This window comes from Hippocampus guttulatus, chromosome 3, assembly GCF_054856545.1.
Source record: "Hippocampus guttulatus isolate MCC_2025c chromosome 3, RoL_Hgut_1.0, whole genome shotgun sequence".
NCBI classification, from domain to species: Eukaryota; Metazoa; Chordata; class Actinopteri; order Syngnathiformes; family Syngnathidae; genus Hippocampus; species Hippocampus guttulatus.
In genome coordinates this window covers 17,821,219-17,834,503 of record NC_141263.1, presented here as the reverse complement: position 1 = coordinate 17,834,503, position 13,285 = coordinate 17,821,219, and the positions used below count along the sequence as shown (strand labels likewise).

At 40.6% G+C, this 13,285-nt stretch overlaps 1 protein-coding gene across 1 annotated transcript; it reads left to right on the top strand.

Annotated features, from left to right (window-relative positions):
- The first annotated feature begins 171 nt into the window (after positions 1–171).
- Positions 172–12,933, top strand: abcb10 (ATP-binding cassette, sub-family B (MDR/TAP), member 10). Its single transcript, XM_086107182.1, has 14 exons — positions 172–577; positions 1,859–2,065; positions 3,135–3,337; positions 5,042–5,176; positions 6,262–6,408; positions 7,027–7,162; positions 7,236–7,331; positions 7,915–8,124; positions 8,206–8,285; positions 8,365–8,545; positions 9,224–9,267; positions 9,472–9,506; positions 9,628–9,686; positions 10,013–12,933. Exons 1-14 carry the CDS (start codon positions 172–174, stop codon positions 10,204–10,206), a joined length of 2,133 nt encoding a protein of 710 aa, XP_085963308.1. The 3' UTR covers positions 10,207–12,933.
- Positions 12,934–13,285: the final 352 nt, after the last annotated feature.

Below are 13,285 nucleotides of genomic sequence, written 5' to 3'. Positions count from 1 at the left end.
ACGGAATCTAACGGTTAAAACTCGACGATGTAGAGCAAAGTGAGGTCCCAAATTCGCCCAGCCATGCTGACGTGACTGGTGGACGTGTGGCGTATTATTACTCAGTAACAACCACACTCCCTGGAATATATATTTTATTGTTATTATTATTGTCGTTTAAACCGGACGACAATGCGATTTTTAATCAGCATGTCGACGTGTACACACGGAGCGCGTTTACACAAGCCTCCGCAGCGCAGGACGATATGGCTCGCTGTCTCTCCTGACCCCCAGAGGAAGCGTCCCCCGGCCGGGTCGAGGACCTCGGCCTCCACGCCGACCGGCTTCCTTCTCTCCCAGTCAGTCGTGTCGAGTCTGTCCCGCAGAGATCTCTCTTCACTCCGCTCGTACGTCTTCGGAAAGACACGGACGCCCTTACGCACACTTGTTGCCTTTGCAAGCTCATCGGTACCCTCCACATCCGGATCACTTAAGGGTCAGACTGACACGGAACGTGGCCACACACCGACCAATGTACCACTGGAGGACGTCAGGAGGGTTTTGCGACTTGCTCACCCGGAGAGATGGAAACTATCAGGTAAGAGAGAGACAGATTGATAATGTAATGGATATAAAAGGTCTACACACAGCTGTTTGAGGGCCAGCCAGGTGTTTGTGACATAGATGAGACCAAGAATCCCGTCATTAATGTGATCTATAACCTCCACAACCAATTGATTTGTTCCAAATCTTTTCAAGCGGTAAAGTAAAAATAGCTGAAACAATGTGGTTGCACAAGTGCGCACACCCTCTAATTACTGGGATGTGACTGGTCAGAATTAACTAACCACATTCAATCGCCAGCACACACTTGGCATCATGTGAAGTGCCCCTGATCAACCCCAAATAAAGTGAACATGTTCATGGGCTGTTCCTGACATGTTTTGTTTGTCTTCATGCAAAAGTGTTTTGATTTTGTGTTAATACTGACAGATATTTGGCACTGCGTAATTTCATCCAACAATTTCAGGCCATCTGAAGAAAAAATAGCCCCAAAGCATGATTCTGCCTTCTCCGCATTTCACTATAGGTATGGTGTTCTTTTGGTGATGAGGGGTTGTTACCATCTGGAATTATGGCTGAAAAGTTCAACCTTGGTTTCATTGGACATTAACAACATTTCACAATGACAAGTGGAAAGTGTGGACAAATGTGTAATAAATAAATAATAGTAATAATGGGAAATTTTAAAAAGTGTTGGTAAATGTAGAAATATTGACTCACCTGCTGCATTTAAAAAGATAGGCTGTGAATTGCACCTAAATAAAAATAAAAAAAATAGAAATGAAATTTTACAGTCCCGTTTTCATAAATGTGACCAACGTAAAAACCTACTCAACACACAAAATGATTACCCTCTATTATTAACATACATAATGCTCATCCAGGAAGAACAAAACCTGATCTGGCTGGAAAAACAAATTGTTTGAGCAATGAAAATTTCCAAGGACATCACGTCTTTACTTTCCAGTGACTCCATTAGTTTCTCTGTATCCTTTCTTGCAACCTATGACATGAGATGACACTTTCCACTCAGTGGCCACCTATTTCTGAAAACATCCTGTTTGACGTCAAGCAATGTTGAGGTGCTCTTGATCAATTTTTAGGTGTCATCTTGGTCTCAAATGTGAACAACTTGGTGAGGAGGATTGTATAATTTGCATTTCTCATTGAAACAGAAAATCTATTGGTCCAATATGTTGAGAATTTATTCCGTTCAGCTCCTTGTTTTGCACACTTGATCAGCATTCCATTTCATCATGCTGTTTGAGTTTAAAATGTAAAATCAACTGACAATGTTCTCATATTTCACTTATAGCTGCTGTTGGCTTCCTCACCATCTCCAGCGCCGTCACCATGTCGGCACCGTTTCTCCTGGGCAGAGTGATCGACACGATCTACACGGCTGGAACGGACGCGGAGGCAATGACGTCCTCCCTCACGTCGCTGTGCCTCATGTTGACTGGCGTGTTTTTGTGCGGTGGGGCAGCCAACGCCGCTCGAGTCTACCTCATGCAGATTTCCGGTGAGTCGTGGATGGAGATAGTGGAATCCAGATTCTGCTACAACGGAAAAACAAAGTAACGGTATCATAATTGTACCTTATGAATTGTAGTTACAGTGGAATGTATACTGTGCAATAATTTCAACAACATGGTGGAACAGGACTACTTTTGTCAAAATGAAGCTCCTCAACTCACTTTTGACAGTTCCTCGGCCCCAATATGTCACCAAATAATGCCAAAGAAATACTGTGATACCATTTGATTGAGCAGTAAGAAAGTGATTAGTTTTTCCATGACAAACAAAGGATAAGGTCCCCCCCCCCCTCCAAAAACCCCCGGCAAATTTGCTACTGCTGAACCATGAATAGTTTGGGGAGAAATGAGCCATCAGAAAAATTCAAGATAAAAGTGCTAAATGGTGGCAGCAAACTCAAGTCACTTCACGACAAGCAGTTGTTTGACAACAGTGAACAATTTTTTATTTATTTTTTTTAAAGAGGCTTCAAGCTGTATATTGCCACCACCACTTGGAGTTAATGTCGAAATAAACATAAAACAATGAGAATTACACATTGTACATTGAAAACCAACACATAGTTCTGCCTGACGAATCTCCACAAGCTTGATCTTATCACATAAAGTGAGACGCCATTGACGGGTTAACAAATAGCATTAATAGTGACGATATTGATGAACAAAAACGGTGAAGCACCACACGTAGACATAACAATACTGTCAGGCAGATATTTTCTATCCTCTACAAAATAGTTACTAATATTACTGTATCTTACTGAGTGAGTTCTGAAACTCTTCTTTGCGTTTCCATTCATTTCAATTGTGAAAAATCATTTTCAATGCAAGTTACAATTGCGGTCACGGAACACATTAAACTCGTAAGTCAAGGCATCACTGTACAATACTTTGGTTTTGAGTACAAGTGACAACATGATAACGCGACGCTCATTGCAGCAGGTTGAACTCCCAAGTTTTTTTGTCAGTATGCCATAAGTTATATAATGCCCAAACCTTTTGGAAGAATGGAGAAGGTGCTTCTATAATCGACTGATGGTGCTTGACATTTCCCTGCAGGCCAACAGATTGTGCGCAATCTTCGCGCCTCCGTTTTCTCCTCCATCCTCAGACAGGAAGTGGCGTTTTTCGACAGGAACAGGACAGGCGAGCTGATCAATCGCCTCTCCGCAGATACGGCCGTGGTCGGCCGCTCGATCACCGACAATCTGTCTGACGGCCTGAGAGCCACAGCCCAGGCGGTTGCTGGAGTCAGTATGATGGTGAGTGTGTCCCTTTGGATGGTTGATCATTTTTTACCATTTTAGCTGACAGGATATTTTTATGAGCGCAAAACCCTTTGAGAGCACACAGACCTCTCCTGCCAATGCTCAAACATTGGCGCCTCCAATTGAGCTTTGAACACTAACAAGAGGTCACATTTCATGCAGAGCCATGTTAAATGGGATTTTCAAATGTCGTCTGGATCAAATGTTATTTTCTCCGAACTTTAGTTCAAAGCTTTTAAGTTGACAAGGATGTGGAATTTTTAAATGTTATATCCTAAACATTAAAGATCAATTCTAGTGGCATCATCCCTGTGAAAATTCCAGCAAAGGTCCCACAGGCACATTTCTCATTCATACATAACAGCAATCCAGGTTTAGACAGTATCTCAACGTAAAGAATAAATGAATACACATTAAAATAGACATTACAACTTTCATCACACAAAGAAAAGATCTTAAAGAATGAAGAATTAAAAGGAAAAAAAGAATTTTCAGTACTTTATTATTATTTTTAACTGTAAAAATGATGATTTCTCTGCGTTTCCATCTACTACTAGTCAAAGGTTTGGACACACAGCCCAGTACTATTGAATGAGAAACTGTGTCCATAGTTTGGCTGCTTGTCTATGTTGTTCTGTTGTAACCTTAATGAAATTAAGCTTCACAATTTAATTAGCGAGGAGGCATTTTGGCATCTGCTCTTCCCTAAACACATCACGTGCTTCCTGGAAGTCCTCGTGGTGTGTTGACAATTGTGTTGCTGCAGGCTTGTTCACTACAAGGAAGTAAAAGAGGTTTGCATCTTTTGTCTGCAAAAGTTGAGAAACTGGTTTGAAGTAATTCTCCGAACAATGCATGGGAAATTAGTCAAAAGGCTCTGCACCTCTGTTGAAACACCAAAACCTTTTTTTTAAAAGCAGCTTTTGTTTTTTTTTTCACAATTACCTTTTTGCTTATTGTCAAAAAAAATGTTGAAACAATTCATAACATATTGTATGTCATATTCAACTGGAGAGTCCAGCCATTTCCGACATCTTTATTAAGGTTCAGTGATTATGATTACAAAGTTTTTGACATCACTGATAGGTACCCTTCGGTGGCCGCATTACAATCAAGAAAGTGTGTTTTATAGTTATTTTAGGTTATTTTTAACACCTGTCAAAGGTGACAAGCAGTTTGGGCTCGTTCCTGATTTTGTGGTAGCCCACAAAATAGATCTGTTCCTGCCCTGGGCAGATTAATTGGTAATCATTTTTTAAGCAGTGTACTATAGGCTCTTAATCATTAATGTAATTATGTTTACAAATCAGAGCTTGACACACAGCAGAGAGTGAAGCAAAACATTTTTCCTGAAAGATCTTAATTCATGTGGCATTATTAAGGGAAATGTTACTATTTAATAGTAAAGATATATATTTTTTATCTCTAGAAAAGCTCTACAAGTCAAATGTATTATTATTTTTAAATTCTTTGCGACAAGTAATAAACTGTGAACGTCTTTGCAACCTTTTAATCAACCCTGACAAAACCCAAAGTTCGCTATGTTTGCAACCATTTGCCGCTCGGTGAGATACCAGCTGAAGACTTTCGTCTTGGGAGTTTCCAATTTGAGACAATGGTGGTGACCTCCCACCCCAACTTGTTTCTTGTCCGAGCTTTCATCACCTGCTACTTTCTTATTCGCTCTCACCCCTGCAGTTCTACGTCTCCCCCAGCCTGGCGAGCTTCATGCTCCTAATTGTTCCCCCTTTGGCCGGGGTGGCTGTGGTATACGGCCGATATCTTCGCTCCATCTCCAAACGCACGCAGGATGCTCTGGCCCAAGCCACACAGGTATACCATACACACATGCTTGTCGGTTAAAGAGAGCCAAACAGTGTTTCTAACCATGTTGAGAAAGTTTTCAAATATGTGGTAATTATTGGAGGAACTTTGCAAGGAAGTGTGACAAAAATAAGATTGCAAAGAGATTGCGTCAAACCATCTTGCGCTCTTAGGGGGGAAAAAAGTGTTGTTTTACCTTTAAGAGTATTAACCGTTTGCCATTTGTGGTGGTACTGACAGTTTAGTTTTATAGTTTGGAAACATAACACCACTCTTTTGACACAGGAAAAGGTACAACCATTATCTGGAGTCCAATAATTTGTCATATATGCCACCTTAGAGTAGATCATATCTTAATGAGCATAATTTTCAACCAAATTTTGAAATTTGACTTTTGTACAGCTTAGAAACATTCCTCTAAAAAGGACACTTTGATTCGCTCCTCTTTCATCTATAACTGCTTCAGACAACAAAGTGTATGCAGGAAAGTGGTTAAGAGTGCTCGATTGCCTGTGTTGTTTTGTATTATCTTGTCATTTTTTTGTTAACTTTTCTTTTGATAGCGGCGCGGACACCCGCAGCGGCTCCTCTTGTTTTATGTTGAGAGGGAAGAAATTTCATCTGTGCTGTATGTTACACATACACAACATTTGACAATAAAGTTTATCCAATCCAATCTATATTTTTGATCCTGAAGTTACATTGGTGTCTAATAAATATAGATTATATTTTAACAACAATGAGTATGCCGCCTCTGTGTAGGGTCACTGAACACAAAATAAAATTCAGAATTTTGATGATTAGACTTACCTTGTGAATTACCAGTATTATTTTTTTCCATGTGAAATTTTGCTTTGCAAGACTTCATTAGCATTTACTCATTTTTGCCACGTCCATTTGTTAATTCCGAAAGGAAGGTTTTCGAACAAATCTGTAGGAGTTGTCCCCATTTATGCTGAGCACTCTACACTGACCCCAGCACCCCAATAGCTGACAGTTTGAATTTGATATTTTTGTTGAGTATGTTACGTCGAGTTTTATTCTCCAGGCACAATGAAAATATTATCCTAAAAAGATTCTGTTGACGTTTTCAGTTGGCAGAGGAGCGAATCAGCAACATGAGGACCGTCCGAGCCTTTGGGAAAGAACTATCTGAAGTCAACACATACACGCAGAAGACGGATCAGGTCCTCACACTGGCCAGGAGCGAGGCTGTGCTACGCGCCGCCTTCTTTGGAGTGGTAAGAAAAGCGGAAAGAAAGCCCAAAGCAATCCCTACTGACAATTCTACGAAATGTCTTGCATGTGACTTTCCTACTGCGAAGGTATGAGAATATCATCCATCATCACATTCACCCTTCGTCACATTTTTCATATATTAAACAGGGGTGCATGTAAATGGTGATCATGTGCATCGAAAATATTCATGGCTGCACTGAATTTAATGGTGTCCGTGTGGATTTGCTTATCAAGCATATTGCAGCTCAGTCAGCGCGACTGCGGTCAGGCCAGCCTCCAATCGAAAAGTCAAAGCCAAGTCAGCCGCTACGACGACTGCTTCTGAGGGACAACTTCAAAAATGAAACTCTAATAAAGCGCTGATGTCCATGTAAAATATTAATCGTTTAGCGTTACAATGTTTTTTTTGGGGGGGGGGGGGGGGTTCTCATCAATTATACTCATACCAGTAAAATAATTGATATTCAAAATGAAATTCACTGAGAGCTATGTCTTTCCTCTTAATGATAAAATTACCTGAAAAGGACCGGCGAATGTCTTTTCTCTCACACTACTGAGGCTTCCGGTGCATATTCTGAATGGATTTCAAACAAGAATGTGTACGTGTTGGTGTGTTTCAGACTGGTCTGAGTGGTAACATCATGATCCTGTCCGTGTTGTACAAAGGAGGCCTTCTGATGGCGAGCCAGCACATGACTGTTGGAGAACTCTCCTCATTCCTCATGTACACCTTCTGGGTTGGCATCAGCATTGCAGGTAGCACATGTTTACACATTATGCACGTTACGCGCTGTTCCTGCAAGTAGTCACGTATCATTCTATGTGGCAGGTTTGAGTACTTTCTACTCTGAGCTTATGAAGGGCTTCGGTGCAGGAACAAGACTCTGGGAGTTGCTGGACAGAAAACCCGAGTTCCCTCTTAATGGTCAGTATGCGCATGCATGAGTGGGAAGTGTTGGTGTCATCAAAGACTCCTGAATGATCAAACAAAAATTGGACAGTCTCATAGAAGTTAACAGAGGAATGTCTTTATTGTCGAACTATTGTTTCAAGCCTTTATCTTAATTGCACATCAATTAGGCTTCGCATTAGTAGGCTTTGCATTAGGCTTCGCATTAGAAAAGCAAGATGAATTCCACTGGGCTATGGGAAGTTATATGTTTCTGAGGGATTTACACATTTATTCATATTTTAGTTCAAAAAATGATGTGCTTACCTAACTTTTTTGATGGTAGGCTTGACTTCCAAATCCTGTCATGGAAACAAGCATTTAGGACGGAAGTGGAAGTGAGAAATCGAGCCTTTTATTTAAAGCAGTTTATAAATCTTCTCAAGTGGCTTATCTCACGTGCAAGGGCAGCAATCACACTTTGAGGCAGTGGCAAGAAACACCAACCTGCCCAAAAAAAGATACTTTGGCCCCCACGGCCTTTTACGGCTTGTTGCAATCCCTATCGCAAAATCAAGTGGGAAAGAAAACTCACTTCTTCAATCTTCGCCCTCCACAGAAGGCCAAGTACTTCCTCCAGAGCAACTGAAGGGCCGCTTGGAGTTCTGCGACGTCTCATTTTCCTACCCGACCCGCAAAGATGCTCCTATCTTCCGTAACCTCAGTCTTCTGGTACCAGCTGGAACAGTCATGGCTGTAGTGGGACCAAGCGGATCTGGAAAATCAACGCTGGTATCGCTACTCCTCAGGCTCTATGACTGTGACTCAGGTAAGACTTGGTTGTTTTCCTTTCTTCTCTGTTCGAAGGAGAAGGTGCTGGTTGTAGACTCAGTCTTCACCTCTCCTACAGGCTTCGTCATGGTGGACGGCCATGACATCAGGGACTTGAATCCATACTGGCTCAGAAGTCACATTGGAACTGTCAGCCAGGTAGAAGTACAGTTCACAGAGCATGCTTTCCAGAGAAGGCCATCACGGTTCTAACAAGTTCTCACTTCTTGTTTCTCAGGAGCCAGTGCTGTTCTCCTGTTCTATTCGAGACAACATAACATACGGCGCGACAGAACCGGATGCCGTCACCACAGAGGACATCTACAGGGCAGCCCGAGTAGCCAACGCATACGATTTCATCCAGGGTTTTCCCAAAGGCTTTGATACTGTGGTGGGGGAGAAAGGAGTGCTGCTGTCAGGTGAGGATCATCTGTGGCTCAATGACTGCTGTTACAAGGACTCTTGTACATGCACTCAGCTGGCCTTGAAATGTTCTGTGGATGAGTGGTTAGTACGTCTTCCTCACAACTCTGAGGTTGTGGGTTTTGAATCTCAGCATTGGCCATTCTAAGTGAGGTTTGCACTTTTCTCCTAAATTGTCCATAGGTCTAAATGCCAATGTTGTCTATATGTGCTGCAACCGGTCCTGGGTATACAGGTCAAGTCACATTTATTTATATAGCACTTAATCACAAACAGTCTCAAAGGGCTTCACATGTATTCACGACAACCCTGACCTTAACCCTCAGGAGGGCAAGGAAAAAAGAAACCTTGACAAGGGGCTGCAGATGTGCAATAACTCTAATAATACATGAAGACAAAATGAATATTGTAGATTTTACCCAAAGGCATAAAGGTTAATGAAACGGTAATATACTAACTTCTCCAGCAGTTTGGGGACTACGATGCTATTTTTGCTTGCACCCATCAATACATTGAAATGTGAAAAATGATGTCCACACTCCATATTGGTTTTCTAAAATCACAAATAGGTGGCCTTTCACCTACATACAAACGGCACTATAGTTGAATAGAAACAGAATGTGAGGAAATCTGCTTCCTCTTGGGTGAATGACGAGTTTGTGTTTGTGTCCCAGGTGGTCAGAAGCAGAGGATAGCAATTGCAAGAGCTCTTCTGAAGGTCGGTGAAGAGCCTTAATTGTTTTCTGGCTAACCATTCTAAATTTGCATGCATTGATCAACCTCACAAAAGCAACGAATATGTTGCAGAATCGTTCCTCCTGACCTTAAACTAGTGCTTTTCTGTAAAAAGTGCTTTGGTGTCAACATTTATGGGTGGAATCTTAAAGCTCTGCCCATTCAACTTGTACTTTTTCTTCATCAGAATCCTAAGATCCTGCTTTTGGACGAGGCCACCAGGTACGACGCCATAAGGACAGCCTGTTGTGACATATTATTTGCCATACAATTGGCTTGAATGGATTATTTTATTCTCTATTCCTTTGTTGCATTTACTAGTTATATAATGTCCCATTCTCAGTGCACTGGATGCCGAGAACGAGTTCCTGGTGCAGGAGGCTTTGGAGCGGCTCATGGAAGGTGGATGCCTTTTCTGTCTCTATATTATTATATTTTATATTTATATTACATTTGATATTTTGTCATTTGACCTTAAAACGACTGTTTCAAAATAAACCATGCACAACGTACTGTAGTTTTTCTGCTGTTCCATTGATGACCCCTGATCAGCTGCTTTAGTTGTTGATCATATTGTATGAGTAAACTGGCGAGGACAGACACCTCTTTAGCGTTTGGCCGTTACTGATTTTTCAAATGTGAAATTCCTGTCCTGACTTAGTAAAGAATGGGAAGGATTTAGTGTAGAACTCTTTTCGACTTCTTCCATATTTTCTTCCCATCCACAGGGAGAACGGTCGTCATTATCGCTCACCGCCTCTCCACCATCCAGAACGCCAATGCCGTCGCGGTTCTGGACCAGCATCGTGTGGCTGAATGCGGCCAGCACACAGAGCTGCTGGGAAACAGACAGGGGCTGTTCCGAAAACTGATGGAGAAACAAGCTTTTCATCAGAAGGAACAGAAACGGGCCATGAGTTAATCCTCGTCAAAAGGATGGTAAAAGAGGAAATGAGTGGCGATTAATGGCTTGGGTGAACACTAACAACCCTTTTACCAAGTGACGAGGCTGTCAAAAGAATCTAAACAAGTACTGACTGTTTACTACCTTAACTTTAGCAGTAAAATGTTATTCCCCACTGGAGGAATAAAGTTCTAAGACACACTATTCGAATTGGAGACACCCATGGTTTTAAAACACTGTCATTGTGGATTCATAATTCAGTTATATTACACGTGAATGGGTTTATGAGCTGTGCAAATAATACACTTTTTTTTAAAATACCAGAGGCATGCTGTAATCTTACAGCACACTAATTTCTAAACTAAAAAAAGAAAAAAAAACGAAATAGCAAGACACGTTAAGTACTGCTAGTCATATATTTATGTTCTCTGTGTCCGTTTTGGTAGACGATTCAACTTGAAGCTCACACGCAGAGCCTTTTTAGCATTTATAGTGAAGTGAAGCAGCTATATAGTGTTGGGAGTGAGGGGGGGGAAAAAGAAGGAAAAACACATTTTTTTAAAAAAAATGAACATCTTTGATCCTCTAACGCATACTTGTCTCCTAAAATAATTCTAAGTCCGTATTATTACACAAGTGCCATCTGAATTTGTACTGAGATGCACTTGTTGAGATTTGATATTTAGCAACAGTAATTTACTTATTTAGGAAGTTTGGGTTGTAATTTTACTAGTGACTTATTTTGCACGTACCGGTATATTGATGCTAGTTATGATTTGTTACAAAATACGGTGGAACCTCCGAGGTCAGACACGATCCATTTCAGGGTCAAACTTTCAGCATCATCAAAACTTTACCTGCGTAGTCCATGGTTTTTGAAGTAAGGCCAGGCTGCACACCAGATCGAATGGCACTAAACCGTTGTGCAGAGTGCATTGTTCTGAAACTACTTTTCTTTCGTGGCCACAAGCTTTGCTGTGATTCAAAATTTGAGTCACGGGCAGTGGTGTACCACGCCCACTACACCCCTGGTCACGGGTTAACATTATACCGTAGTCACATGAGCTTTCACCACAAACGTTTCTGTATCTCAAGACAGAGCAAAGGCCTACACAGTGTAGTATAATACTCTGTTTTCAATAACACAGTATAATAACTATATTTATCATTTTCTTATGTGCCTGGGGAAGAGTTTCTGTCGCAAGTGCAGTGAATGAATTGTGTGGTCATCGTGTAGTGGAAATTCAAAAGGGCCTCAAATATTCCCACACTCTTCATTTCTTGACTGCCAACGCAATTCACTTCTTCCTTGACAATCGAGACGTCTTGCTTGTGTTTCAATAAGACGATAACATTTGGTGTCTCAGAACATTGTTTCCCAATAAGAACACCAGTTTTTCCATATCAACAAGTTGGTTTTTTGTGCGTCACGAATTGTATTCTGTCCGTAATCGTTCAGTCACATTCTACCATGTCGCTGAGTGTGTGGTGGGCTGAACATTCTTAACTGTCATCCATACAAATATAAAGAATTGAACCAATGCATTATTGTAAAAGTTATAGTGACGGTTGGATGACGCAACTGGTGAATCAAGGAATTTCAGAAGTTAAGTCTACTTCCTGATTCTTGACAATTGATAACTGTCATGCAAGCTTTCGTCTGCTGCTTTCGAAAATTACAACACCAAAAAGGAAAAAGAAAAACACCTATAAAATGCATCTAATCAGTGTTCACTTAGCTCAAGTTTCAACATTGGTTAAATTTCTTAGTTTTTGTGCAAGTAGAGGCTTTTTTTTCACAAAAGTTGTAGGATTTTCAGGAATGCTTGACCATGGATGTTTTATGTATATTAAATTAAAATTACTTGTACTCTTTACCTTTTAGTTGTTAGCTGCAGGCTTACACTTGGAGTTTTGTAGTGCAAAAACACTTCATATATTATGGAAAATTTTGTTTTCTTATATTTCAGATCCAAACATGATTCCCTTTAAGAATATACATTTTTAACAAGCTTTATTTCCCCGGTGTCTTCTTCCCAGCACATGACAATCATACTAACTTGAGTTAACAGCAATTCTTCTGACTACCGGTAAATATTTTGCATGTACATGCGCATATGACGACTGTGTGTGTAGGGGGGGGGGGGGGGGGGGTATTCCATACTGATTAATATGTAGCTAATAGAAAATGTTCCATTAATCGCTTCAAACTCAAATTTCAGGGTTAACTGATGTAAATGATCTCAATCTGTCACATGCTCAGTCTTGGTCTGGGGTGATTATGTACAATATTGTACAGAGAGGTTTAAGTCTAAATATGTTTCATTATTTTGAAGGGCTTTACTTTACCAATTTTCTTTTCCAAATGACTTTAAATGTTGAATATACAACACCTTGATGAACAATTTTCGTTTATGTTCTTTAACCACATGACTCCAACGATCAGATAGCAAAATGGACAGTGGAGGAACATTTTTGATATGTATTATATTATATCTTAAAGTCATCAGCTGCTCAGATCTATTGTCATACCAGAAAATTCACTGATTGATTATGATTTCAAATTTCAACCTGATTCTAACAACAGAAGATTAGCCTCACTTTCATGTTGACGGTGCTCAAAAAGATGATAAATGTTTGTATATGTGTATCATGGGTTTCGAAATGATCTAGAGTACACTTCAAATCATGTTTTGTTAAATTATTATAGTTTTGTGAAAAAGAATAAAGTGGAATATGTCTACATTTGCAGGCTGTGTGTCAGTTTTTGTATGGGAGTGCTCTTGCGTTTCGGTGTAAATATGTGCAGTACATCAGCTTGTCACCTGGTGGAGTTCTTGCTCTAACCCAAGTCTGATGAACTCAAATGACTGTTTTCAGGTCGGTGTTGACAGTGCACTTCTCATCTGTCATTGGGTGTGCTGCAGGAGAGTCAATGTAAAGTTTGCCGGATGAGGTTGGCATGTTTGTGATTCAGTGACAGACACCTTTGATTTCCTTTCCAGCTGCATGTGCTGCACCTCATTTTTGCGTTACATACACCCTGACCTATAAAGGCAACAACCAGTATTTTAATATTAATAGTTATTTGAGAAGA